Consider the following 27956-nt stretch of genomic DNA (forward strand, 5'->3'; position numbering starts at 1 on the left):
CTAAAGCTACATTTTAGTGAAAAAAATGTGAACTATTTTTATTTCACTGCTCAATGGTATAAAATTTGGTGGCACACCTGTACGGCCAATATGCTTACTGAAGCCCTAGATTTATTCATTGAGGGGTGTACTTTCTAAGGTCACTTATGGGGGAGTTTCTGCTTTCTGGCATGTCAGTGGTTCTGCCAGTGAGACATGACACTACCAAACCATTCCAGCAAAATCTGTACCCTAATATAGTGCTCCTTCTATTCCGACCTTTGCATTGTGCCTCAGAAGTAGTTTTCGACCACATATGAGGTATTGGCGTACTCAGGAGAATTTGCTCAACAAATTGTACCATCAGTTTTCTTCTATTACCAGTTTGAAAATTAAACCTTTCTGCCAAATCAACAGTTTAGTGGAAAAAAATTGTAATTTTTCATTTACAGAGCTCAATGTTATACAATTCCTTGAAACATCTGTGGGTTGATGATGCTCACTGCACAACTAGATGAATTTCTTGAGGGGTTCAGGTTCCAAAATCAGCTCACTTTTGGGTGGTTTCTGCTGTTTTGGCATGTCAGGGGATCTTCACATGTGACATAGCGTCCGCAATCTATTCCAGCCAAAATGGCACTCCAAAATTCAAGTAGTGCTCCTATTCTTCTGAGCCATACTGTGTGCCCAAACAGTAGTTTCCAACCATATGTGGGGTATTGTTGTACTCAGGAGAAAATTGCACAACAAATTGTGTGGTCCATTTTCTCCAGCTACTTTGGTGAAAATGAAAAATTTGGTGCTAAAGCAACATTTTTGTGGGAAAAAAAAGTAATTTTCACAGCACTATGTTATACAATTCTGTGATTCATGAGCGGGTTAATGATGTTCACTGCATCTCTAGATAAATTGTTTAAATCCAGAATTCAAATGGTGCTCCTTCCCTTCCAAGCCCCGCTGTGTGCCCAAACAGTCGTTTTACCTACAGCCATTCTCAGTAGAGATTTCACAAGAAATTGTCAATTTTCTTCTGTTACCCTTGAAAAAATTTGGGGCTAAACTAAAATTTTTGTGAAAAATAACTAATTTTTCATTCTTTGTTTCCACTTTAAGTCTTCACATGAATTAAAACAAACTTCATAAATATGGTTTTAAATACCTTGAAAGGTGCAGTTTTTGAAAAGGGGTCAATTTTGGTATTTTTTATTTTTTTTAACATAATGGCTCCCAAAGGTCAAGTTGTAAATTTTGTTGGAAAAATGAAAAATTGCTGCTAAAATTTTAAACCCTTGAAAATAATGCTGATGTAAAGTTAACATTTAAGAAGTGTTATTTATTGATTATTTTTAATGATATGACTATATGCTTTAGGGTTCAGTCATACGAGCGTTTAAGATGGCTGAGTGATATCCAATGCTTTGCCGTATAGCACTTGGACCCATGTTATACTATGGGCAGTGCCGACTAGTGGTTTTTTTTTTCCATGTTGATTCGCCATGAGAAAAAGTTTGCTGCATGCTGCAATTGGCAGCATATATATTGGATGGCGCGCCTATTGAAGTCAATGGGTGCATTCAAAACATCGAACTGAACTCTGATGTCATCCAAATACAATCTGATATATGCTGATATAGTTGATTGTGAATATGGAGAAATTAAGATCTCCATCTTCTCCTCACATGTGCTCTGATTCTTGCATAAAAGAAAATTGGATCACAGTAAACTGACACTCAGCTAAAACTCAAGGCCCCGTTACACGCAACAACATCACTAACGAGATGTCGTTGGGGGTCACGGAATTTGTGACGCACATTCGGCCTCGTTAGCGACGTCGTTGCGTGTGACATGTACGAGGGACCACCAACGATGTAAAATACTGACCAAATCGTTGTTTGTTGACACGTCATCCATTTCCCAAAAATCAATGCTGGTGCTGGATGCAGGTTGTTCGTTGTTCCTGAGGAAGCACACATCGCTACATGTGACACCCCAGGAACAACAAACAACACCGTGCCTGCGTCCTCCAGCAACCAGGTAACTGTGACTTCCATGCGGCTGCTCTCCGCCACTCCGCTTTTATTTGACGCCTGCCGTGTGACGTCGTTGTGACGCCGCATGAACCGCCCCCTTAGAAAAGAGGCAGTTCGCCGGCCACAGCGACGTCGCTAGGAAGATAAGTACGTGTGACGGGTACTAGCAATTTTGTACGCCATGGGCAGCGATTTGCCCGTGATGCACAAACGACTGGGGCGTGTGCTTGCACGAGCAACATCGCTAGCGATGTCGCTGTGTGTAAGGCGCCCTTCAGATCAGAGTTTGAACAGAGTGTCAGTAACATAATTGGCTAAAAAAATCTACGGCCATCTGAGCAAGCCCAAAAGGCCATAATTATTCAGACTTCCAAAAAATGAAAATGTTTTAACATTTTCATCATGTTTTTGCATAAGTAAATGCAAATCATATGTACCTAAATTTACCACTAATATGAAGTACAATGTGTCATGAAAAAACAAACCCAGAATCGCTGGGACGAGTCAAAGCTTTCCAGAAGTACCACATAAAGTGACATTGGTCGAAATTGAAAAATTTGGCCTGGTCAGGAAGGTGAAAACTGGCTTTAGCAGTAAGAGGTTAAAAAAGGTCTCCATTGCCTGACAAATGCCCAATATCTACATTTAAGACACCTCAGTTCTGCACTAATTTAAAACGTTTTCCTTAAATGTCTAATAATTCTTCAAGAAACTCATGACTGAAAGTATTACCCCTAAAATAGTTTAGATCACCAAGAGCCACGTACTCTAATTTCTCCAGAGATGTTTCACCCTAGTTACTAATATTTTACTGATGTTGAGTTTGATCGTTTCAGTAGATTTGTTATTGTCTATATTCGCTGTTTTTTACTATAGTAGTTAGTGCCTAAAATACCGTATTTTTCAGTTTATAAGACGTACCTCAAATTTAGAAAAAAAGGTAAAAAAAAAATTAAAAAATGGGGTCCAATTAATAATCTGGTGGTGTCTTACTGGTGGGGAAGCGGAATCGGTGGTAGAGCGAGGTCACAGGAGGCAAGGGCATTAGTAGAGTAGGGCAAAGCTGCGGGTGGTGCGGGTGGTGTGAGGCAGAGGCAGGCAACATCCAGAAACTGTTGGCGGTGCGGGCTCCAAAGAAATGGCACCCGGAGTCGGCGCGTGCACAGATTGAGCTATAGGCTTGATATAGAAGGGTTAATAGTTTCTCTATTTCTGCATTAAAGATTTATTGTTATTAGTAAGTATATCTGATGGTAGTTCATAGTCATGGAGCCTACGGAATAAGAGACAGGCTCAAGGATTATTATGGTCTCTAAATGTTCTTCTTATCTTCTTCTTATCTCATATGCATGACTCTACATTTTTATTTTGCTAAAACTTAAAGGTCATATGAGCAACTAGTAAAGTTCAGCTAGAAGTTTTTTTTCTTTTTCTTTTGCAATATCACATTGATCTGTAAATGGTATAAATAAACTGTACTTTGATTAAATAAACAGAAGAAATTGATCATGCCCACATGGATGCTGGTCTTTTCTCTCCAAGCGCTCGATCTGGATTAAGGTCTGAAGAGGCCTAATTCAGAGGACCTCACTGGTGATCCCATAAGCTGACTTGTGACAAAACAGAACAGCTACAACAGGCTCAATGACAAGTCGAAATCTCATCTGCACACCTCCGGGCGCATGCGAAAATGAAATCTTGAGCCGAGAGCCCCAATTCCGGGCGCCATTATTTGATGCCCGCACCGCCGACTTAAGGATGGCCCCTGCCTTACCGCCCACAGCACAAAGGCCCGTAGCCTGAGCACAGTGGCGCGCACCCCCAAAACATTACCAGCAGCCCACAGCATTGCCCCTGCCACCTGCTACCCCTCTCCACCACCTCCCGGTAAGCTGCATTCGGATTATAAGATGCAGCTCTCATTTCCCTCCCAAATTTTTCGGAGGAAAAGTGCATTTTATAATCCGAAAAATAAGGGACTCTGATTTAATTACTTTCCACAGTCTAGTTATTTGTCTCTAATCAGGCCCCATTTTTCAAATCTAAAACGTGTCATTTTATGTGGTGATAGCTTTGGAGGCTTCTTCTGATTCCGGTGATTATGAAATATTTTTTTCTATGACATTGTATTTTGTTACTGGTTATTATGTTGATATATTTTCCATTTTTTAATATACCTGAAAAGTACCAAATAATTTAGAAAGATATGTAAGTTTCAATCTTTACATTTGTATACTCTTAGAACAGATAGTGACAATACACAAAATACTGTCGGTAATAAATAACATTTAATGTATTTCTACTTTAGGTCAGCAGCATTTTTCCAACATCCCCTTTTATTTTTTAACAGTTTTTCTTTTTTTATTGGGATGATAAAAGGATTACAAGTTTAGCAACAAGTTTTATGTGCTCAGATAAATTTACAAAACCTATTTTTTTTTTCTTTTTTAACAAGTCAGTTTTGAAATTGCCTTAAGAAGCCTGGATTTTAGACAATTCTTTTCATACTATCAAAAAAATCACATTCAAGAAATACCACAATGTGAAATGCAAAAAAAAGTGTGTTTTTTTCACTAAAATATTGATGTATCCCCAATTTTCATTTTCAGAAAAGGGTAATAAGAAACAATTTGACCTTAGAAATTATTTTCCAACTTCTCCTGAATCTGACAGTAGCTGATACATGGTCATACAGTACAGTCTGGGCACATGGCAGGGCTCAGAAGGGAATGAGCAGCATTTGGCTATTAAAACGCAGATTTTCCTGGAATAGTTTGCAGGCACAATGAAACAGGGTTACTCTTCATGATCACCTGGTAGCACAAAGTATGGCTACCATGAACCGGAATGGTATTGCATTGCTTTTCACTCACCCCTATACATGGATCTGGACTTACAGAGGTAAAGGCACGACTAATCAGTAAACAGGTCATAGTCACAACAGGACACAAACCCGGAGCTGAGCACAAAGGACTGAACCAGAGGAGAACAAGGCTATATCTGGCAGCGTCTGGCAATATGTTTTGCGCTTTAGTTGGGTGTGGGTAGGCTGTGCTGCTTTCCATATTGGTGAAGCAGGGAGCTAAGTACTCCAGCTGGACTGCACACACACCCATACTACCAGACTGGATGGTAGAACAGGTCTCAGCCACCTTAATCTTAGTGGCTGGACAGATTTTGCACTACCCACAGTTTCTGGTAGTGATGAAACTCCATCACCAACGCCACTCGCAGAATGAATAAGGCCGCGCCTGGTGAGAGAAACAGATGTCACAGGAGCAGATCCCACAGGAGATGTGATACAACCTTTGCAGAAGCCCCAATGTGACAGAATGACAGGAAAATAAAGCAGTCGAAAACCCCATAAAGTGACTCCATTTTGTAAATTATAGGCCTCAATTAATTAATCTATAGCTGCAGTGATTATTTTGACTCTACAGGCACTTTCCGGACATTAGCACACAGTGGAAGTTGGATAGTAAGATTGCAAATATCCAATTTTATTTCCCAACACATAGTGTCAAGCTTGTGCTTAATGAGACAAGCCCAGTGTAAATTCAGTGGGTTCTTTTCTTTACAGCAATGGCTGAAGCATAGAGCGGATTACTCCAGCTGGACTGCACACACACCCATACTGCCTGACTGGATGGTACTATAGGTCCCAACCATCCTAATCTTAGTTGTTGAACAGAGCCTTCGCTGCCAAGAGATTTAGGTTTCAACGTCTCCACCAGCACCACCTGCAGAATGAATAAGGTGGCAAATGTCGCTGAACCAATCCCACAGAAGACAGGACACATCATTTGCAGAAGCCCTAATGTGACAGCATGGCAGAAAATTAGAGAAGTAGACAACCCTGTAAAGTGACTCCATGATAAAAATTATAACCGTCAGTGAATTAATTTATAGGCATAGTGACTGTTTTGACTTCACAGTCACTTTCCAGAAATTAGCATGCAGTGGATGTTGGGAGAGAAAATTGCAATATGCCATTTTATTACTCAACACATAATGCCCAGATTGTGTTCCAGGAGACAGGCACACCGTACATTGTGGGCTATTCTCACTAGAGCAATGCCAAATACAAGGTACAACCCAAGGCTTAAAAACAGGGGAAGAATTGACTCTGGGAGAGCGGATTTTGCTGGATTGGTTTATGGAAACTATGGTTCTATTCAAGAGCCTTTGACCAACTCTATTTTTCCCATTGACAGATGATGGAACTAAATGGATGATTGTTTTCTGTGGAATGAATAGAAATTTTTATTGCCACCATTTTGTTCTAGAAAACATTTTTGGTGGCTTTTTATTCCAATATTTTGGAGACAGAATGAACAAACAATTCATCACCACGCTGGTGTTCCACTGGTTCATGCCATAAGAGCTACTAAACTGCGAACTGTCATTATCTTGGTAAAGAATTGTATTTTGTCACATAACTTGTTATTTTTACTGACATTTAAAGTGGAAATGTTGAACAATATAAATTTTAATTATTTTATTCAAAAATAATAATTGGATTTATTCTTGGCAGATGACTGTACCAGAAGATCAGAGGATCAACTGACATCTACAATTTATAAAACAGATGAAATTGAGATCTCACAGAATATAATTGAAGCAAATGACATTACTCAGATTATCCCAAGCAAGGACCTATCATCTCATCCTTTGAAACAGGTCTTATCAAAAGAACCATTTTCATATTCGGAATATGGAAATTGTTTTTCCCTTGAAAAATCTTTAGTTCAACATCAAAAAATTCACACAGAGGAAAATAGATTTTCTTGTTCCAAGTGTGGGAAATATTTTAACCTCAAATCAAGTTTTGTTAAGCACGAAAAAATTCATAATGAGGAGAAGCCACATTCATATTCAGAATGTGAAAACTGTTTTACAGACAAATCAACTCTTATTAGTCATGAGAAAACTCACACAGGGGAGAAACTATATTCATGTTCAAAATGTGGGAAATGTTTTGTACAAAAATCAATTCTTATTAGACACCAGAAAATTCACTCAGGGGAGAAGCCATTTTCATGTTCAGAATGTGAAAAAACATTTAACCAGAAATCTCATCTTGTTAGACATCATAGAACTCACACAGGCGAGAAGCCTTTTTCATGTTCAGAATGTGGAAAATGTTTTATAGAGAAAATAAGTCTTATTAAACATCAGCGAGCTCACACAGGGGAGAAGCCCTTTTCATGTTCAGAATGTGGGAAAACGTTTAACCAGAAATCTCATCTTGTTAGACACCAGAGAACTCACACAGGGGAGAAGCCTTTTTCATGTTCAGAATGTGGGAAATGTTTTACAGAGAAAATAAATCTTATTAACCATCAGAGTACTCACACAGGGGAGAAGCCATTTTCATGTTTAGAATGTGGGAAAACGTTTAACCAGAGAGCTTATCTTATTAGTCATCAGAGAATTCATACAGTAGTGAAGCCATTTTCATGTTCAAAATGTCAGAAATGTTTTGTACATAAACATGTTTTTGTTAGACACCAGAGAACTCACACAGGGGAGAAGCCTTTTTCATGTTCTGAATGTGGGAAATGTTTTACAGAGAAAACAAGTCTTATTAAACATCAGAGTACTCACACAGGAGAGAAGCCATTTTCATGTTCAGAATGTGGTAAAACTTTTAACCAGAAATCTTATCTTGTTAGTCATCAGAGATCTCACACAGGGGAGAAGCCATTTTCATGTTCAGAATGTGGGAAATGTTTTGTATATAAGCATGTTTTTGTTAGACACCAGAGAACTCACACAGGTGAGAAGCCTTTTTCATGTTCAGAATGTGGGAAATGTTTTGTACAGAAACCTGTTCTTGTTAGACACCAGAAAACTCACTCAGGGGAGAAGCCATTTTCATGTTCAGAATGTGGGAATATTTTTAACCAGAAATCTCATCTTGTTAGACACCAGAGAACTCACACAGGCAAGAAGCCTTTTTCATGTTCAGAATGTGGGAAATGTTTTACAGAGAAAACAAGTCTAATTAAACATCAGAGGACTCACACAGGAGAGAAGCCTTTTTCATGTTCAGAATGTGGAAAATGTTTTGTACAGAAATCAGTTCTTGTTCAACACCAGAAAACTCATTCAGGGGAAAAGCCATTTTCATGTTCAGAATGTTCTAAAACTTATAACCAGAAATCTCATCTTGTTAGACACCAGAAAACTCACACAGGGGAGAAGCCTTTTTTCATGTTCTGAATGTGGGAAATGTTTTACAGAGAAAATAAGTCTTATTAAACATGAGATGTGAAAAGACACCTGGTGCAGTTAGCAACTAAACCACTAGGTGTTGCTAAAGTACAACCAAACAGGATATACTAGCAGAAACCCTAGGAGGAGCAGAACCCAGGGGAGAGTAATCAAAACAGGCCAAGGTCGATGAACACAGAGGTAACGTCAGGACAAAAGGGGAAAACTGAGACAGTGTCAGAACATGCCGAGATCAGTAAACCAAGAAGTCAGTCAGAGGGTAGGGACGAGAATGGACAACAGAGATGGGAAAGAAAGGAGAAGGAGGGTAAGACAGCTGGGGGTCTATGGAGGGAGACATGGACGGAGGAAGGCAGTCAGGGGGGCTGTAGGAGGGGTGCGATAGTGGGACAGGATCAGGGAAGACACAAGCAAAGCACTAGCTGAGCACTAACCAAAGCCAAGCCAGAAATATCACTGGCAGCGTGACAGCAGGGTCAGCTGTGCTATAAAGTGAAGGAAGGTCCAAATCAAGGTTAGAAGGACCCCTCCCCAATGGTCAGGAAGAGGCTGAAAACACGGAGGGGATCACATGCGGTAAGCCAGCTCTGCAGGGGGCCAACCAGCAGGTAAAGGCTAGAAACTGTCTCTGCAGGATGACAGGCCTGCAGAGCATGGTCATGACATCAGAGAGCTCACACAGGGGAGAATCCTTTTTCATATTCAGAAGGTGGGAAATGTTTTGTACAGAAACCAGTTCTTGTTAGACACCAGAGAACTCACGCAGGGGAGAAGCCTTTTTCATGTTCAGAATGTAGGAAATGTTTTGCAGATAAATCAAATTTTGTTAAGCACCAGAGAACTCATACAAGGGAGAAGCTGTTTTCATGTTCAGAATGTGGAAATTATGTTACAGATAAATCATAGTTTGTTAAGTACCAGAGAAGCAATAATCATGTCCGGAATGTAGGACATGTTTTATCCAAAAATGGTATCTTCTTAACCCCTTCACAACATATGACACACATTTACGTTGTATGTCATGTCGATGAATTTGAGTCCACATCTTTCCTGGCAGATGATGGCTATGACAACGGCATTAAACACGCAACAATATAGGGCACATCAGTTTTTGCGCCTATCAGTGATCCTGTGACATGATCACGGGGCACCGATTTGTTGCCATAGCAGCTGGGGTCTGCTGAAGACCTCCATGCTTCTGATAACTATTATTTTGTGAAAGCCAGCCTGTAGCTGACATTCATAGCAGATTGTGATATTCAGTATACATAGCAGTGCCAATGTACTGCTATAGATGAGATAAGCGATCAGACGACTGCGGGGCAGGGACTCGAAGAGGACTAAAATATAAAAAAAAGTAAAAAAAAATGGTTTTACAAATGTATGAAAAAAATAAAAGTTCACATCATCATCTTTTGCCTCATTAAGAATAAAACAATAATTAAAAATACACATATTTGGTTTTGCTCTATTTGTAAAATCCAATGTATCAAAATGTAAAGCAAATTACTCCAATTTGTCACCAACATAATAGGAAAAAAAAATCAAATCTTCAGGATTATGCTTTTTTTAGCCCGATGGCAACATTGCAGTAAAAATGCAATAAGAAGTGATAAAAACATGGTATCAGTAAAAACAACAGCTTACGAAGCAAAACAACAAGATATCACACAGCACTATATATCAGTGTAAATACTTTTATACCCAAGAATAACAAAAGTATTCTAGGAGGGATCCCTTTATTGACTAACCAGAAAAAATATCACTCATAGAATATTTGTGTCATTTTTTGAGCATAAAAGTATTTTCATTGATTTTTTTTCTGGCTAACACAGTACCACAATATAATCTTGTATTGTAGAGCAGTATATATCGAAAGTTGAAAGCGTACCGGGTATCGAAAAATGGCGACTCAAGCAAAAATTTCCAAATTTTTTTTCACCACTTAATTTAAAAAAAAAAAAATACAGAAAACCATACACTTTGTGTCTGCGTAATCATACATACTTACTTGGAGAATCATATTGCCAGATTAGTTTTACCGTATAGTGAATATGGTAAAAATAAATAAATTGTGAAACTGCACCTTATGTGTAGTTTTAATGCATTTGGAATTTTTTTCCCGCTTTCCAGTATATCATATGTTAAAATGAATGTTGTCATTCAAAATTGCAATTCGTCATGCAAAAAAAAGGCTCTCATATGGTTGTGTATGTAAAAACAAAAAATGGCTCTATAGAAGAAGGGAAGGAAAAAAACTAAACCGAAAAAGAAAAAAAAAATGTTAGTGAAGGGTTAAATATAAAAAAATTCCCCACACTGAGGGAAGTCATTATCCTGCTTACAGTGTGAAATAATTTATTGGAAAATCCACATTGAGAGACCCTATTATCCTACCTACAGTATGAAATAATTTACTGCAAATCATAGTTTGTTGCCCATCAAAAATAACTCACTCGAGGACAAATTATATATTTTATTGACAAAGTGTACAAAAAGAAAATTCAAAGGGACTCTGTCAGCAGGTTCCTGCAATGTAATCTGAAGACAGCATGCTGTAAGAGTTCAAACAGAAAATTCAGCCCTGTGTGTCCTATCCCATAGTCTGCTATTTTACCTGCAATGTTAGTTTAAACCCCTTATCTTTATCATTAGTGGGTCTCAGGGGCGGTTAGCTATAGTCCAACTCCACCCCTTCTGTGATTAGCAGCTTCTGTCTATGGAAATATACACTGGAAACCTGGTGTGGAGGGCAGCTGTCAGAGCTCTGCTACATAAAAAAAATAAAAACTTCACTGTGTCGGAATGGCTGCATCCACTAATCTAAGTTATACATTGTTGAATTCGGGGTCTATTTGCCTACATCATACTGCTCTCACATGAGGTAGCAAAAACCTGCTGAAAGATTCCTTTTAACCCCTTAACGACCCATGACGTACTAGATACGTCATGGATCGTGTGCCGGTAAGCCCCGCCCCCTGCCGCCGGCAGGCGGCGGCGAGACGCGCACATATCAGCTGTTATCAACCCATCAAGCCATTAACCCCTTACATTTCGCTGCCAAAGTCTTGGCAGCGATATGTATATGGGCGCCGCCATGACAGTGACTTACCCCGCCCCCACGGGAAGTCACGTGACATGATCACGTGACTTTCGGCAGTTGCCATGGTAGCACAGGGTCATGTGATGACGCCTGTAGCTAACATGAGTCACTTCCTCTCAATGCCGGAATACAGCCGGCATTGAAAGTGAAGCAGCAAATCTGCAGTTCTCAGCTCTGTAGCTGAGATCTGCAGATAGTGCAGAGCGATCGGATTGCTGATCGCAATAGCCCCCTAGGGGGTCTAGTAAAATAAAAAAAAGTAAAAAAAAAAGTTTTAAAAAATTTAAAAAAAATAAAAAAACGTAAAAGTTCAAATCACCCCCCTTTCACCCCATTGAAAATTAAAGGGTTAAAAAAATAAAAAATACACACATATTTGGTATCGCCACGTTCAGAAATGCCCGATCTATCAAAATATAAAATCAATGAATCTGATCAGTAAACAGTGTAGCGGCAAAAAAATTCCAAACGCCAAAATTACGTTTTTTGGTCGCCGCAAATTTTGCGCAAAATGCAATAACAGGCGATCAAAACGTAGCATCTGCGCAAAAATGGTACCGTTAAGAACGTCAGGTCGAGACGCAAAAAATAAGCCATCACTGAGCCTCAGATCCTGAAAAATGAGAACGCTACGGGTTTTGGAAAATGGCGCAAAACGTGCGCCACGTTTTTTGGACAAGCTTGTGAATTTTTTTTAACCCCTTAGATACAAGTAAACCTATACATGTTTGGTGTCTACAAACTCGCACCGACCTGAGGCATCATACCCACACATCAGTTTTACCATATAGTGAACACGGTGAATAAAATATCCCAAAAACTATTGTACAATCCCACTTTGTTTGCAATTTTTCCGCACTTGGAATTTTTTTGCCGTTTTCCAGTACACTATTTTAAATGAAACCATAAGTTTTACCAAAGTACAACTCGTCCCGCAAAAAACAAGCCCTCATATGGCAAGATTGATGGAAAAATAAAAAAGTTACGCCTCTCGGAAGAAGGGGAGCAAAAAACAAAAACGCAAAAACGGAAAGTGCCCGGGGGCTGAAGGGGTTAACAAGATAGTCTTATTATTATTATTAATAGAGTAAAATAAATTACTTTAGAACTTATAATAGAATTCAAAATATATGCAGGTACTAATATATGTTTCATCCAAAAACTAACTAAAAAGCAAAATTCAATATGCATTGATTACTTCACATTGATATATATATATATATATATATATATATATATATATATATATATATATATATAAAAAAAGTTCATCCATCGGTTTTATAAATTACTCATTTGAAAGCTGAAACCCTCCCAAATTTGGTTTAGGTTATGAAAACAAAGTTGCTGAAATATTGATAATTTAATGAATACAGAAAGGTCAGATTTTGGCAAGACAAAAGTTTTGTCGCCCACAGAGATTAATGTGAAATTCAATCAAATAATTAACTTCTAATACAAAGATATGTTGCATAACATTGGTGAAGTTGTGGTGCTATTAAAGCCATATTTAATATTTTGTGTGACTTCCATGAGCATGAAGGACTGCAGCCATGTGGTTCAACAATGATTCATACAATTTATTAATGAAGTCATCAGGAATAGCAAAGAATGCAGTCTTACTTGCCTCCCAGAGTTCATCTAGATTCATGGTTTTGTCTTCCAAGCTTCTTCTTTCATCCTACCCCAAACAGGCTCAATAATGATCATGTCTGGTGACTGGGCTGGCCAGTCCTTGAGCACCTTTATCTTCTTTCCCAGGAAGAACTTTGTTGTAGAGATGGATGTATGAGATGGAGCACCATCCTGCGGCAGAATTTGACCCCTTTTATAATTGGGAATGTAAGAGGTAGCTAATACTTCTTGATATTTAAGGCTATTGATATTGCCTTCCACCTTGCAAATGTTTCGCACACCCCCATACTGAATGTAACCCCAGACCATGATCTTTCCACCACCAAACTTAACTGTTTTCTGGATCCATACGGCTCCAGTAGGTCTCCTGCAGTATTTGCGGTGGCTGTGGTGTAATTCAACTGAAGATTCATCAGAGAAATACACCTTCTGTCACTTTTACAGCGTCCATCTGTTTAGCAGGCTGTGGGTCTTGGAAAATGCCACACGGTTTTTAATTGCCTTTTGTTTAGTGCTGGCTTCTGGGCACTGATTCGACCATGGAGGCCATTTCGAGAGAGAATCCTACAAACTGTTCTAGTTTACACAGGGACTTGAGGTGACCAGGCCTTTTGGAGCTCTGCTGCAGTGGAAGAGGGGCTGGCTTTGGATTTTCTAACCAACAAACATTCCACCTGAGCAGTTGTCTTGGGGGGTTTCCCGGACCTGGGCTTGTCAAAAACATCTCCAGTCTCTTCAAATCTTTTTTTAATTCTTTGTACTTGACGCTGAAACACATTAAAGGTGCCAGCCACCTCTGCAGTGGATTTGGTCTTCAGCCTCTTGATAATCAAGGCTTTGGTCACAAGGTGGATTTTTGGCATGTTGTCAGAGGTCAAGTTGCAGTTCAAGTGAAGGTCTGGGGTGCTGGTTTTTTTTATACACACCCACTAATTAACCGATCATTTAGTGAGCACAGGTGAGGATGTAAACTAGGATTGGGTGCATTATATGACAAGGCGACAAAACTTTTGTCTTGCCAACATCTGACCTTTCTGTGTTCATTAAATGATCAATATTTCAGCTTTGCAGCAACTTTATTTTCAAACCAAATTTGGGAGGGTTTCAGCTTTCAAAAGAGTAATTTATCAAACCAATGGATGAATTTAAAGTCAGGTTATAAGCTTTTATGTACATAACATGGATAAGCGACATGACTTCTGTCAGTTACTGTAGATGTATGTACAGTATATATATAAAAATGTGTATGTACATATGTAGACTACATAGAGAAATATTGCAACCTCACTCCACATCTCCATGTCTGAACAGTGTCTGTAACATCTCTACACGACAATAAGAAACATGTTCATATTACAAATTACTATTTACATTTACGATCCATTCCTTCTTTGAAACATTTGAACATCTCATAGGATCCCTTTATTAAATCCCTTTTCCTGCCAAGTATAGTATTCTTTTACCCATCATTGGTAACTGATTCCTTTCAAGACAAGGTATGGAACTTGATGAGTCGCCAATTTCATCCAAACCTGCTGATTCACAAGTTTCTGAGCTCTCAAGGCCATGAAATAAACAAGGAAATTCGGAGATGCCCATCCTCCCTCTTTTGTAGGCTTTTGGAGATGAAGCATCTTCAGGCTCCGCTCTTTACTTCTCCACACAAGGTCCTTGAACATATTTTCTAAGATTTTAAATGCTTTTTCTTTTGAATCCAAATTGTAATGTTTGAGGAAAAAAAAAAAAATAATAAAAAATATTATTTAAAAAAATGGTTCATTTTTCCACCATTTTATTTAAGGCTGAAGAGGTATTACTCTATGGCAGACGCTAGAGCACACACAGGAATCCGTTTCTTGGGCTCAAAAAAGTGAGTAGTTAATTAATAGCGATGGCTGAGCACTGTCATCCTCAGGTGCTCGGTACTCGTAACCAGCAGTTGGACTTTTCCAGGAAATTTTCCTGGGAAAATGCTTGAGTTCACCATTAAATTCCAATATACTCAGGAACTCGAGTTGCGCTTATCCGAGCATCCAACTGCTTGTTATGAGTAGCGAGCACCCGAGCAGAGAGTCATCACTATTTATTAACAGTCCACAAACTGTTGCAGCTCACAAAACAAAAAGCCTGTCTTTTGCATAAAAGGTATAACATAAAAATAAGATGATAAACAGTTCATACCTCAGGTTTTTAGTTCCAGACTCAGTCTCTAGCAGAGATTAGCTCACTGGAGGATTTTTTTCACCTCCTACACGCACCTCTTCCAGTCGTTCCTAAAACCCTGGTCCATTAAATAAATCTATCAGCACTATTAAAGTTGGAGCGTTTTCTCCAAGTTTCACATCACCAGGGCTTCGCACCCTGGTGACACATAGACTCCATCCAGGACTTGTCCCGCTGTCATCTTAAAAGAGAAATCACAATGAAATGTCCTTTAACCACTTTTACATTCTCCCCATCCAAAATGCTGGGGTACAAATATCTGTGTAGAGACCCCCTGTACAGTACATTTTTCTGAAACGCTCTTTACTCTTCAAAATTTCTCCAAAGCTCTACGTTTAGTCGGTTCAACCCAATCAAGGATGGACTGCACCTTAACGCGATCTATTTGAAACCCTGAAGCAGAAACCAGAAGACCTAGAAATTTGACCTGCTGTACTTCAAAAACACATTTCTCCAGCTTAGCAAATAAATTCTTGCCACAAAGAATCTGGAGGAACTGCCGGACATGTCCCCGGTGTCCCTTCTGAGAACATGAGTAAATCAAAATGTCAGCAAGATAGATCACCACAAATCTATCCACAAGAGAGCAAAAGATGTAATTTATGAGATTCTGAAAAACCACCAGAGGAGTCAAACCAAACTGTATCACCAAAATTTCAAAATGACCCACCGTTCGTCACTCTGGTGAACACTTATAAGGTTATATGTCCCCCTCAAGTCGAGTTTAGAAAACCATGTTTTGGCAGTAAAAAAGCAGTTGAAAAAAAGCAAATTTTTTATTGTGTTTGCACGTTTTTTCAAATGCGTTTTTCCTTACTTTTCTTTAGTCATGACGATTGTGGGGGTTCCTGCGCTGTACTCCTGTGATTGCCTCTGGGTCTCCGGCTGATGTTAAAGCTGGGACCTGGCTTTCACTGCCAGGAGTGGTGCCTGCGCTACTCCCAGTATTTTAACTCTGTGAATGCTGCGATCAATGCCATCACAGCATTCAGGAGGCAGGGAGAGGAATCGCTTACCTATCCCTGTCGATCGGGTCCCTGTAATGCAATCACAGGGACATGATTGCTGCCATGGCAACCCTGGGTTACTGAGCTAGGGATCGCCTCACAGACCAGCTGGGGGGGAACGGGCACCGTGCCTGACTGTGACAGCCAGAGCTTGGCTATTACTTATGCCGAGCTCCCAGGCTGATTGTGTGGGCACAGCTGCCGTGCCCTGCGTGATCGCCATGACGTAACCTACATGTCATCAGTCGGGAATCCCTATCTGACCATGATGGCATCACCACAGTGAGAGCCACTAAATTCTCTTAATAGCTCCCACTGGGCGTAATATTCTAGTGTCATGGCGATCATGTATTATATATTTTATTAACAAATTGTACAAAAACTCACGGACAGACATATCATTGGTGCAATTTGTGCTCCACACAGGGTTCCCAGAGGAAAGAAGGCCCATTTCCACCTTCAAAACAGGTGGAATTGTGCATTTTCTTGAGTTATTTGACTACAAAGGACTCATATATTGTTCTTACACAGGGGCTCTTTTCTGTCTGTGTCCACTAGTCCAAAAATCATATAACATAATTGAATGAGAAAGGGAAATTACATCAGAAATTACCGTATTTTTTGGACTATAACACACACTTTAACAAGAAATAAAAGCTTGCTAAGTGAGTGCCTCTTACAGTCCAGACTTCGCTTCTTGTTACGATAGAGAACACTGAGTGTCCTTCCTGCTGTGAATATCATCAGAGATGGTGCTGTTCCTGAGAGTGTTTCTGGACTCCCTCTGGTGGCTAGTGTTGGTAGTGAGTCTGATTCTGCATCTGTAACTTAGACAGGTGCAAGAGATGATTGCTGTTTCAGGGAGCCTATGGAGTCCAGCTTTGGGGGATATAGGAAGGCAGTTTTTGTCAAACCTTGGCCGGTGATACTGTTATGGTCAGGAGACCTCAAAAGATCTTGCAAAAATCCCATGAAAAATAATAGAAGATAATTATTATTATTATTTATTATTATAGCGCCATCAATTCCATGGCGCTTTACATGTGAAAGGGGTATACATAATAGGGCAAGTACAATAATCATAAACAATACAAGACACAGACAGGTACAGGAGGATAGAGATAATGCACAAGAGTAGTTGGAAACTTAGCTGGCTGCAATGCACTAACTACACAAACACAACTAGAAGTAGCAGTGGAGCGTTCCTAACAAACCTAGACACCTCGTCACTGCCGGAGAACTAACTAACCTCAAAGATGAAATGAGGAATCCTGACTTGCCTCAGCGCAGCAAAGTGAGGCAAGTCAAGATTCCTCATTTCATCTTTGAGGTTAGTTAGTTCTCCGGCAGTGATCAGGCGTCTAGGTTTGTTAGGAACGCTCCACTGCTACTTCTTGCCTCACTTTGCTCAATTCTATATCTACCATCTGTTTGTTGTTTTTTCTTACATCACCGTTGTTATATGTTGGGGGCTTTTGACTTTCTTTTTTTGGCTGCACTGAGGCAAGTCAGGATTCCTCATTTTATCTTTGAGATTAGTTAGTTCTCCGGCAGTGACGAGGCATCTAGGTTTGTTAGGAACGTGCATTATCTTCTATCATTTTTCATGAGATTTTTGCAAGATCTCTTGCGGTCTCCTGACCATAACACCTTCCCAATCACTGAGAGAATTACTCTGACTCAATATTTGTTTCCAATATATATTTTTTGTATTATTTTAATAACAGATTATAAATGCAACGCGTTTCAGCTGCTAATAGTCTTCCTCAGGAGTCTGTAGATGACATGAAGAGTAGGACTCTTATTCATCTCCTCAATAGCAAAAGGTGTAGTTAATAAGTGAGAAAAAAAAAGAAAACACTACAGTGTTATTAACACCACCCTTTCCCATTGAGGAAATACATAAGAGGGTCCAACTCTTCATTTCATCTACATACACCTGAGGAAAGGTTGTTAGCAGCCGGAATCCGATGGTTTTTTTACTCTATTTTTTAACTGAAAACCTTTAATTGGAGACAAATTTTGTTCACACTCCATTTATAGGTTGCCATTGTGACAGCGCCATACACCTGGATCATCGACTATTATTATGCACTAATCTCCTTTGGAGGTTCTTCCTGCAGCACACCAGGTTGGCGGATACACCATCACCTTAGGCAAATTAATCTTACTGTTGTGCTTCAGTTAGTACAACTTATTCAGGTGAGCTTTCATTCTATTTCTCACCTGATGATTGTATATTTACTTACTATGCTTAGATAGCACCACATTTCTCTCCTTTCCCCAAGGGATATCCAACATTTTAACAGATTTGGAGGTTCCAGTTCTACATCATTCTGAGCTCTTTGTAACATTTCTAGTTTTAGTCTTTGGTGGCCTCTGTTCCAAGTCAGACCTGTGAGATAAACATTTAGGCCCAATACACACGTCAGTGATTCTGGTACATATATGACAGTTTTTATGTGTACCAGAATCACGGACATACACAGACCCATTAAATCAATGGGTCTGCGCTAACATCAGTGATTTTTCACTGATCGTGTCTCCGTGTGGGTACATGCATGTCTGTGATTTCTGCATGGAGACTTGTCCGTTTTTTTCTGGCATCACTGATGTCCCATGGACCACACTATGGTGTGATCTGTGAAACACGTACCAGAAAAAAACGTACATTGAAAATAAAAAGCCTTTTATACTCACCTTCTCCAGCGACGCTGTCTCCGGCTGCTGCTCTCTCCTGCTTCCAAGCAGGCTATTTATTCTCATGCATATGCATTTATGCACTGCACAACTGACCCGGAAGTAGCTGCAGAGGGGTAACAGCGGTGGCCGGAAACACAGCAGAGCTGGAGATTCAAATACGTGCATTATGTAGTAAGTGCAGTATCTGTGGCATTAGGAGCATTGTTATCAATTCAGTCTTCACACTACACATAAAAATATATTGTTCGACACATTGATTTTTTTTTATTATTTTTTTTGCAATAACGTTTGTAGGTTCAAGTTCTCAAAGTCTAACATGAATCTATTGACTTTACTCCCTGGATAACTGTGTGATTGTACACATTCGGGGTGATCACCATTAAACATCTGTGAAGAAAGTTCTAACTGATCAATAAGTAATAGAACTGATTTGTCAGTGCATTGCCAGCCTGAAAAGGTTTACAAAGCAATCTATCTGGGGCTCCGATCTACAGAAAATAATTTTTATTCATACACACACAGCTCCACTCAAACATGGATCAGCTCAGAACACATGCAGCCCAGCTTCGTACATACCGTACCGTACACACATGGCTCCACTTTCTACATGTACACACAGCTCCGCTCTGCACATGTCGCACACACACAGCTCCACTCCTAACATGTCATACACTTGAAGAGGGGAGCCAGGTGATGGCCAGCAATGCTTCATTCCCTTTTCTCACTCCGGTGTTGTGCATTTGTTCCACCCCGGCTGGGGGGTGCGACTCATACTTACATCTTGAACGGCTTGTCTACCTCCCCGTCACCGTTCACGTCATAGATATCATACTTGGGCAACACATCACAGAAACAGTTTTACTTGAACTCAAACTTTAACTTTTTTTGTTCAGCATACAAGCTTTCTGGGAGAACTCTTCAGAATACACATTTCGATCTTCATATTAACCTACTCCTGGGTTACCATTCTGCTGCCACTGCTCAACAGACTAACCTTCTGTCCAGCACTCGCCCTGGGCAATATTCCTCCAGCAGCCAAGTCTGACTTCTATGGTCCCTGTCTCTTGCAGCCGTGTCGGTAGGACACAATGGAGGATTCCTCCTGAGGACTGGACAAACTCTGGAACAGAGCTCGTGGTCCCAGGACCTCCTGTGTAGCACAGAACTGCATTTTCACTAAACTGAACTGACTCATCTGGTCTGTCTGCCTCAGCAACCCTCTCTTTACTCCACCAACTGTGCTCCATCTCCTTGGTTACTATTGTATCGATTTCTAGCTGGTCTGCTAACACCTGAACTTAGCTTCTAATAACACACCACAATCTACCTCTGACTTCCTCCTGCATGCTGTAACTATGTTGTACTAAATATTATCTAAACATCCTGTCTTAACATTCCTATGCTTGTTACTTACTATGGTTTACTCCATATTATCCTGTAATAAAAATCCTTATATAAAACATGTTATACTCCTATACATTACATTCTATACACTAGAACACCAGTCAGGATAGAGTTTAGAGAAGAGCACTACGATGCAGCACAGTTACATTTATATGAACACTATAACTTATTGGCCACTAGATGGCACCGACTGCTGTGCAACTCCGGCTTTGCTACATCCCTGCACCAATATACATTTAACATCAAGCACAATTACACCGTGTGCAGAATTATTAGGCAAGTTGTATTTTAGAGGATTTTTTTTTATTGTTGATCAACAACTATGTTCTCAATCAACCCAAAAGACTCAAATATCAAAGCTTAATATTTTTGGAAGTTGGAGTAGTTTTTTTTTTATAGATTTGGCTATCTTAGGAGGAGATCTGTTTGTGCAGTCAACTATTACTGCGCAGAATTATTAGGAAACTTAATATAAACCAAATCTATTCCCATCTCACTTGTTTATATTCACCAGGTAAACCAATATAACTGCACAAAATTTACAAATAAACATTTCTGACATGCAAAAACAAAACCCAAAAAAAATTAGTGACCAATATAGCCACCCTTCTTTATGATGACACTCAACACCCTACCATCCATAGATTCTGTCATTGCTTGAGCTGTTTACAATCAACATTGCGTGCAACAGCCACCACAGCCTCCCAGACACTGTTCCGAGAGGTGTACTGTTTTCCCTCCCTGTAGATCTCACATTTTATGAGGGACCAAAGGTTCTCTATGGGGTTCAGATCAGGTGAACAAGGGGGCCATGTCATTTATTTTTTCATCTTTTAGACCTTTACTGGCCAGCCATGCTGTGGAGTAGTTGGATGCATGTGATGGAGCATTGTCCTGCATGAAAATCATGTTTTTCTTGAACGATACCGACTTCTTCCTGTACCACTGCTTGAAGAAGTTGTCTTCCAGAAACTGGCAGTAGGTCTGGGAGTTGAGCTTCACTCCATCCTCAACCCAAAAAGGTCCCAAAAGTTCATCTTTGATGATACCAGCCCAAGCCAGTACCCCACCTCCACCTTGCTGGTGTCTGAGTCAGAGTGGAGCTCTCTGCCCTTTACTGATCCAGCCTCTGGCCCATCCATCTGGCCCATCAAGAGTCACTCTCATTTCATCAGTCCATAAAACCTTTGAAAAATCAGTCTTAAGTCTTGGCCCAGTCTTAACGTTTCTTGTTCAGAGGTGGTCGTTTTTCAGCCTTCCTTACCTTGGCCATGTCCCTGAGTATGGCACACCTTGTGCTTTTTGATACTCCTTTAACGTTGCAGCTCTGAAATATGGCCAAACTGGTGGCAAATGGCATCTTGGCAGCTTCACGCTTGATTTTCCTCAATTCACGGGCACTTATTTTGCACCTTTTTTGCCCAACACGCTTCTTGCGACCCTGTTGGCTATTTGCCATGAAACGCTTGATTTTTCGATGATCACGCTTCAAAGGTTTGGCAATGTCAAGACTGCTGCATCCCTCTGCAAGACATCTCACAATTTTAGACTTTTCAGAGCCCCTCAAATCTCTCTTCTGACCCATTTTGCCAAAGGAAAGGAAGTTGCCTAATAATTAAGCACACCTTATATAGGGTGTTGATGTCATTACACCAGACCCCTCCTCATTACAGAGATGCACATCACCTCATTTACTTAATTGGTAGTTGGCTCTCAAGCCTATGCAGCTTGGAGTAGGACAACATGTATAAAAGTATCAATTGATCAAAATGCTCATTTGCCTAATAATTCTGCACACAGTGTATATCACAATACTGTAAATCAGGGAAAACACTGTATAGTAGGAGGGGGTGCGAATTGACTACCTCCTATACACACACGGCTCTGCTCCGTACAAACATGGCTCAGTACACATCGATAACACATGTCTCTGCACACAGTTTCACTCTGAACATGTTGCACACACTGTTCCGCTAGGTACACATTGTACACATGCAACTCTGCCATTTACATGTACCCACAGATCCAAACATGTATATACTCGGCTCTGCTCCATACATGTCGTACAAACGCGGCTCTGTTTTGCACACACTTCGCACACATAATGCTCTGCACACGTCAGACACCCATGGTTGTGCTCCTCACACATTGTACACATACAGCTAATCAATGTTCACACACGGCTCTGCTCTGTACACCTCGTACACACACGGCTCTGCTCTGTACACCTCGTACACACTCGGCTCCGCTCCGTACACCTCGTACACACACGGCTACGCTACGCTCTGTACACACACGGCTCTGCTCCGTACACCTCGTACACCCACGGCTCTGCTCCGTACACCTTGTACACCCACGGCTCTGCTCCGTACACCTCGTACACACACGGCTCCGCTCACCTCGTACACACACGGCTCCGCTCCGTACACCTCGCACACACACGGCTCCGCTCCGTACACCTCGCACACACACGGCTCCGCTCCGTACACCTCGCACACACACGGCTCCGCTCCGTACACCTCGCACACACACGGCTCCGCTCCGTACACCTCGCACACACACGGCTCCGCTCCGTACACCTCGCACACACACGGCTCCGCTCCGTACACCTCGTACACACACGGCTCCGCTCCGTACACCTCGTACACACACGGCTCCGCTCCGTACACCTCGTACACACACGGCTCCGCTCCGTACACCTCGTACACACACGGCTCCGCTCCGTACACCTCGTACACACACGGCTCCGCTCCGTACACCTCGTACACACACGGCTACGCTACGCTCTGTACACACACGGCTCTGCTCCGTTCACCTCGTACACACGGCTCTGCTCCGTACACCTCGTACACACACGGCTCCGCTCCGTACACCTCGTACACACGGCTCTGCTCCGTTCACCTCGTACACACACGGCTCTGCTCCGTACACCTCGTACACACGGCTCTGCTCCGTTCACCTCGTACACACACGGCTCTGCTCCGTACACCTCGTACACACGGCTCTGCTCCGTTCACCTCGTACACACACGGCTCTGCTCCGTACACCTCGTACACACGGCTCTGCTCCGTTCACCTCGTACACACACGGCTCTGCTCCGTACACCTCGTACACACACGGCTCCGCTCCGTACACCTCGTACACACGGCTCTGCTCCGTTCACCTCGTACACACACGGCTCTGCTCCGTACACCTCGTACACACACGGCTCTGCTCCGTTCACCTCGTACACACACGGCTCCGCTCCATCCACACTGTAAACCCCTCCTGACCCCACACACAACCTTCCCCTCATCCAGCACCATGACACCCAGCACAGCAGAGTCCTGCATACACTAGTGATGGGTAGCTCCTGAACGAGCCGGCTCTTCATAGTGAATCATATGAGTCGGCTCCTGGCAGGGAGCCAATTGAAATGTAAACGGCTCTTTGCCAGTTCCATTCCACAGTCAGTCCCCTCTTGCCCCGCCCCTCCCCTCTTGCCCCGCCCCTCTCGGCCCCTCCCTCCCGGCAGTAGTCACTCTGATCTTATCCAGGAGACTGAGAATGCATGCTCCTCCTGCTGCCGCACATAGCACTGACTCACAGCCCCGCCCCCTCCAATCTGTGACAAGCAAGCAGCAGTCAGGTAGTCACAGCCCCGCCCCCCTCCAATCTGTGACAAGCAAGCAGCAGTCAGGCAGTCAGGCACTTTATTAAAGGAACACTGACATCTGGATTTAGCCTGATTCTAGTTATTTACCGCCAGCTTGTACATCCTCGCTGAGCGAGGGAGAAACAGCGGATGTAAATGTGCGTCCCTTGTTCTCTCCCATTCACTTGAATGGAAGAGAACAAATGATCCGCGATGCTGGATTGAGCATCACTGGATCGCAGGCTCGGGTGCTGCAGCGACTGTGTAAATGCACCATTAGCTAGTGCAACTTGGAATGGTTCTGTTGTTTCTGGTGAATAACCTCCCAGCAGCCCCTGTTACATGATAGCAGTGCCAATCTGAGGGACCAACCTCATGCACAGAACTAGTCCTATACAAGGCAGTGCAGCCTCTCACATCACATCCGATTTTGCATACAATTGCCAGTAGTGTTGAGCTAATTGAATTGCACTTGTTTGATTTCTGCACTTTTTTTTATCAAACATTGTGTTTGTTAAAGTTTTTACAGCAAATAATATAAAATCTGGTTATTCTGGAAACTATTCTGTTTTATGTCATAAATTGGCACAAGTGTAGATTTTTACTAAAAGGTATACAATCATGGGTTAAAACATACCAGAATTGGGCTTCAAATTTAAAGCCAAAGGTAATAGGAAATGAAGAGCCGTTTTCGGAGCCAAAAGAGCCGGCTCACCAAAAAATCGCATTTTACCCATCACTAATACACTGAGGAGCTGATCATGTGACCCTGACTCCTCCCCTCCATGTGACATCATCACAGGTCCTGGAAGCACAGAGCAGCCATATATCTAGTGTGCGGCTCTGCAGGAGGAGGTATGTGGAGATTCCCCATTACTGGGGCAGGGGGCATTAACCCCTTCAGCTCTGAGACTTTCTTGGGGTTTTTCTCTCGCTGATTTCTATGAATTGTAAGATTTTTGTTCCTTTTCCTCTGATAGATACAGACGCCCCAACTATGAGAGGCCGCAAGTGAGGAAACCCATCTGCCCTCGGTCCTCGGCCCCTTTCCTGCCCTCGGTCCTCGGCCCCTTTTCTGCCCTCAGTCCTCGGCCCCTTTTCTGCCCTCAGTCCTCGGCCCCTTTCCTGCCCTCGGTCCTCGGCCCCTTTCCTGCCCTCGGTCCTCGGCCCCTTTTCTGCCCTCAGTCCTCGGCCCCTTTTCTGCCCTCGGTCCTCGGCCCCTTTTCTGCCCTCGGTCCTCGGCCCCTTTTCTTCCCTCGGTCCTCGGCCCCTTTTCTGTGCTCGGACCCTTTTTTGCCCTCGGTCCCTTTTTTGCCCTCGGTCCTCGGACCCTTTTTTGCCCTCGGTCCTCGGACCCTTTTTTGCCCTCGGACCCTTTTTTGCCCTCGGACCCTTTCTGTCCTCGGACCCTTTTTTGCCCTCGGACCCTTTCTGTCCTCGGACCCTTTTTTGCCCTCAGACCCTTTCTGTCCTCGGTCCTCGGACCCTTTCTGCCCTCGGACCCTTTCTGCCCTCGGTCCTCAGCCCCTTTTCTGTCCTCGGACCCTTTTTTGCCCTCGGTCCTCGGACCCTTTCTGTCCTCGGACCCTTTTTTGCCCTCGGACCCTTTCTGTCCTCGGACCCTTTTTTGCCCTCGGACCCTTTCTGTCCTCGGACCCTTTTTTGCCCTCGGACCCTTTCTGTCCTCGGTCCTCGGACCCTTTCTGACCTCGGTCCTCGGACCCTTTCTGCCCTCGGTCCTCGGGCCCTTTCCTGCCCTCTGTCCTCGGACCCTTTCTGCCCTCGGTCCTCGGACCCTTTCTGCCCTCGGTCCTCGGACCCTTTCTGCCCTCGGTCCTCGGGCCCTTTCCTGCCCTCGGTCCTCGGACCCTTTCTGCCCTCGGTCCTCAGACCCTCTCTGCCCTCGGTCCTCGAACCCTTTCTACCCACACACAGTATAATGTTCCTCCCTCACACCGTGCTCCTCTCTATTTTTCTCCTCGCCCCTTGTCAACATTCTTTTTTTTTTTCGGATGCAGTGAGGGGCGTTCAGTAGACGCCGGGGACAGCAGAGTGCAGGGAGAAATCAGGGAGCGTCCTCTGTATCCAGGATGATTGGGACCTGGACATTAGATTTTTTTCATTCATAGTTGTAGCAGCTGGAACTTGTTCATTTTCATGGAAGATTCTCTGTAGGATTTTTTGCTTTTTTTGTGAGACAAGACAATTTGCCAACCACTTCTTGAAGGCCGTGTTCACGTGTAGCGGAAATGCGTCAGTTTTTCTGCTTATTTTTATCTGATTTTATTTACAGCGGAACCTCGGTTAATGAATAACCCGGTTTGCGAGTATTTCGCTATACGAGCAAAGCTTGCTGTAAATTTGTAACTCAGTTTACGAGCAAGCTTTGCCATACGAGCAAATACTCACGGCACACACTTCCGGTTCCGTACTTCCACCGCGCTCTGACCCGCTCTTGCAGTCCGCACAAACATGCACAAACACGCACGCACACACACACACATATTATGCTCACCTTACCTTCCGTTCCATCGCCGGCCTCCCGCTACTTGTAGTTCGCATCTGTAGGCTGTATATCGGGTAACTATCGCGACGAGGGAGGAACTTCCGCTGTCAGCCGCTACTCAAAGGCAGCACGCTGACCAGTCAGAGGCAAGTGGCTCATGCCTTTGACGTCAGCGCGCTGGCAGCAAAAGTTCCTCCCTCTTCGCAATGGTTACCCGATGCACATCTTGTACTGGCGAACTACAAGAACTATGAGGTCGGCGAAGGAACGGAAGGTAAGGTGAGCATAATTTGTGCGTGTGTGTGTGTTTGTTTGTGTGTGTTTGCATGTGTGGAATGGCACAATAGAGGGCCAGGATGTGACATTGAACAAGTTGTGGAGCGAATTGTCTGCATTGCAATAATTTCCTATGGGAAATCTTGCTTTGCTAGACGAGTAACTTGGTTTACGAGCACACTCCTAGAACGGATTGTTGTCGTAAACCAAGGTTCCACTGTATTTTTTTTTTTTACAGATGTCCACACCAAACTGCACAATAACAATCTTGATGCAGTGTTTTTTATGTATTTCTATTTCTAATTATAGAAAAAAACTTGATTTTGCACTAAAAAAAGTGTTTGTTCCAATATTTTTTCCAAATGTAGTTTTATATAAGCAATAGATAATAAGGCACACTTGTCACAAATCAGAACAAGGCTGTTGGCATAAAAACAACAAATTTAGGACAATTACATGAACACTGAATATGAGAAAGAAAACGGAGAGAGAGGAAGGTAGGATGAGTAAAGCGGGCTTTACACGCTGCGAGATTGCTACAGTGATCTCGTTGGGGTCACGGATTTTGTGACGCACATCCGGCCGCTGTAGCGATCTGCGATCTCGTGTGTGACTCCTAGGATTGATGCAAAAACATCCAAAATCGCTCCTCGTTGACATGGGGGTCCTCTCCCAATTATCACTGCTGTCGCTTGGGCGAAGTTGATCCTCGGCTCTGCGGCAGCACACATCGCTACGTGTGATGCCGCAGGAACGAGGAACCTCTCCTTACCTGCCACACGCTAGCAATGAGGAAGGAAGAAGGTGGGCGGGATGTTCGTCCCGCTCATCTCTGCCCCTCTGCTTTGATTGGGCGGCCGCTTAGTGACGTCGCTGTGATGCCGAGCGAACCGCCCCCAGCGACGTCGCCGAGCAGGTAAGTACGTGTGACACTGCCGTAGCGATAATATTCGCTATGGCAGCGATCTACACATATCGGCATAACGATAGGGGCGGGTGCTATCACGCTCGCCATCGGCTAGCGATGTCACAGCATGTAAAGCCACCTTAAGACATAAGGAGCAGAGTAGTAGCGGATTCTAGAAATCAAAGACCACGAGGACCAATTCTATTACTAGAAGATATCATTGGAAAGCGGGTCCTGGCGAGAGAATGGAAGGACCTTCGAGCAAAAGGAAACATCACAGTGTTTCCCGGTAGAATGGACTAGTCAGGAAAT

The 27956-nt window shown here is 42.5% G+C and overlaps 1 protein-coding gene across 1 annotated transcript in view; it reads left to right on the forward strand.

The window, feature by feature from the left end:
- LOC142312245 (uncharacterized) overlaps positions 1 to 27956 on the forward strand; it is a 202970-nt gene that overhangs the window by 51003 nt on the left and 124011 nt on the right. The window contains exon 7 of the mRNA XM_075351168.1: positions 6544 to 8215. Coding sequence (XP_075207283.1) covers positions 6544 to 8215 — 1672 coding nt within the window. The remainder of the gene's footprint in view (positions 1 to 6543; positions 8216 to 27956) is intronic.

Source organism: Anomaloglossus baeobatrachus, chromosome 5 (genome assembly GCF_048569485.1).
Source record: "Anomaloglossus baeobatrachus isolate aAnoBae1 chromosome 5, aAnoBae1.hap1, whole genome shotgun sequence".
NCBI lineage: Eukaryota > Metazoa > Chordata > Amphibia > Anura > Aromobatidae > Anomaloglossus > Anomaloglossus baeobatrachus.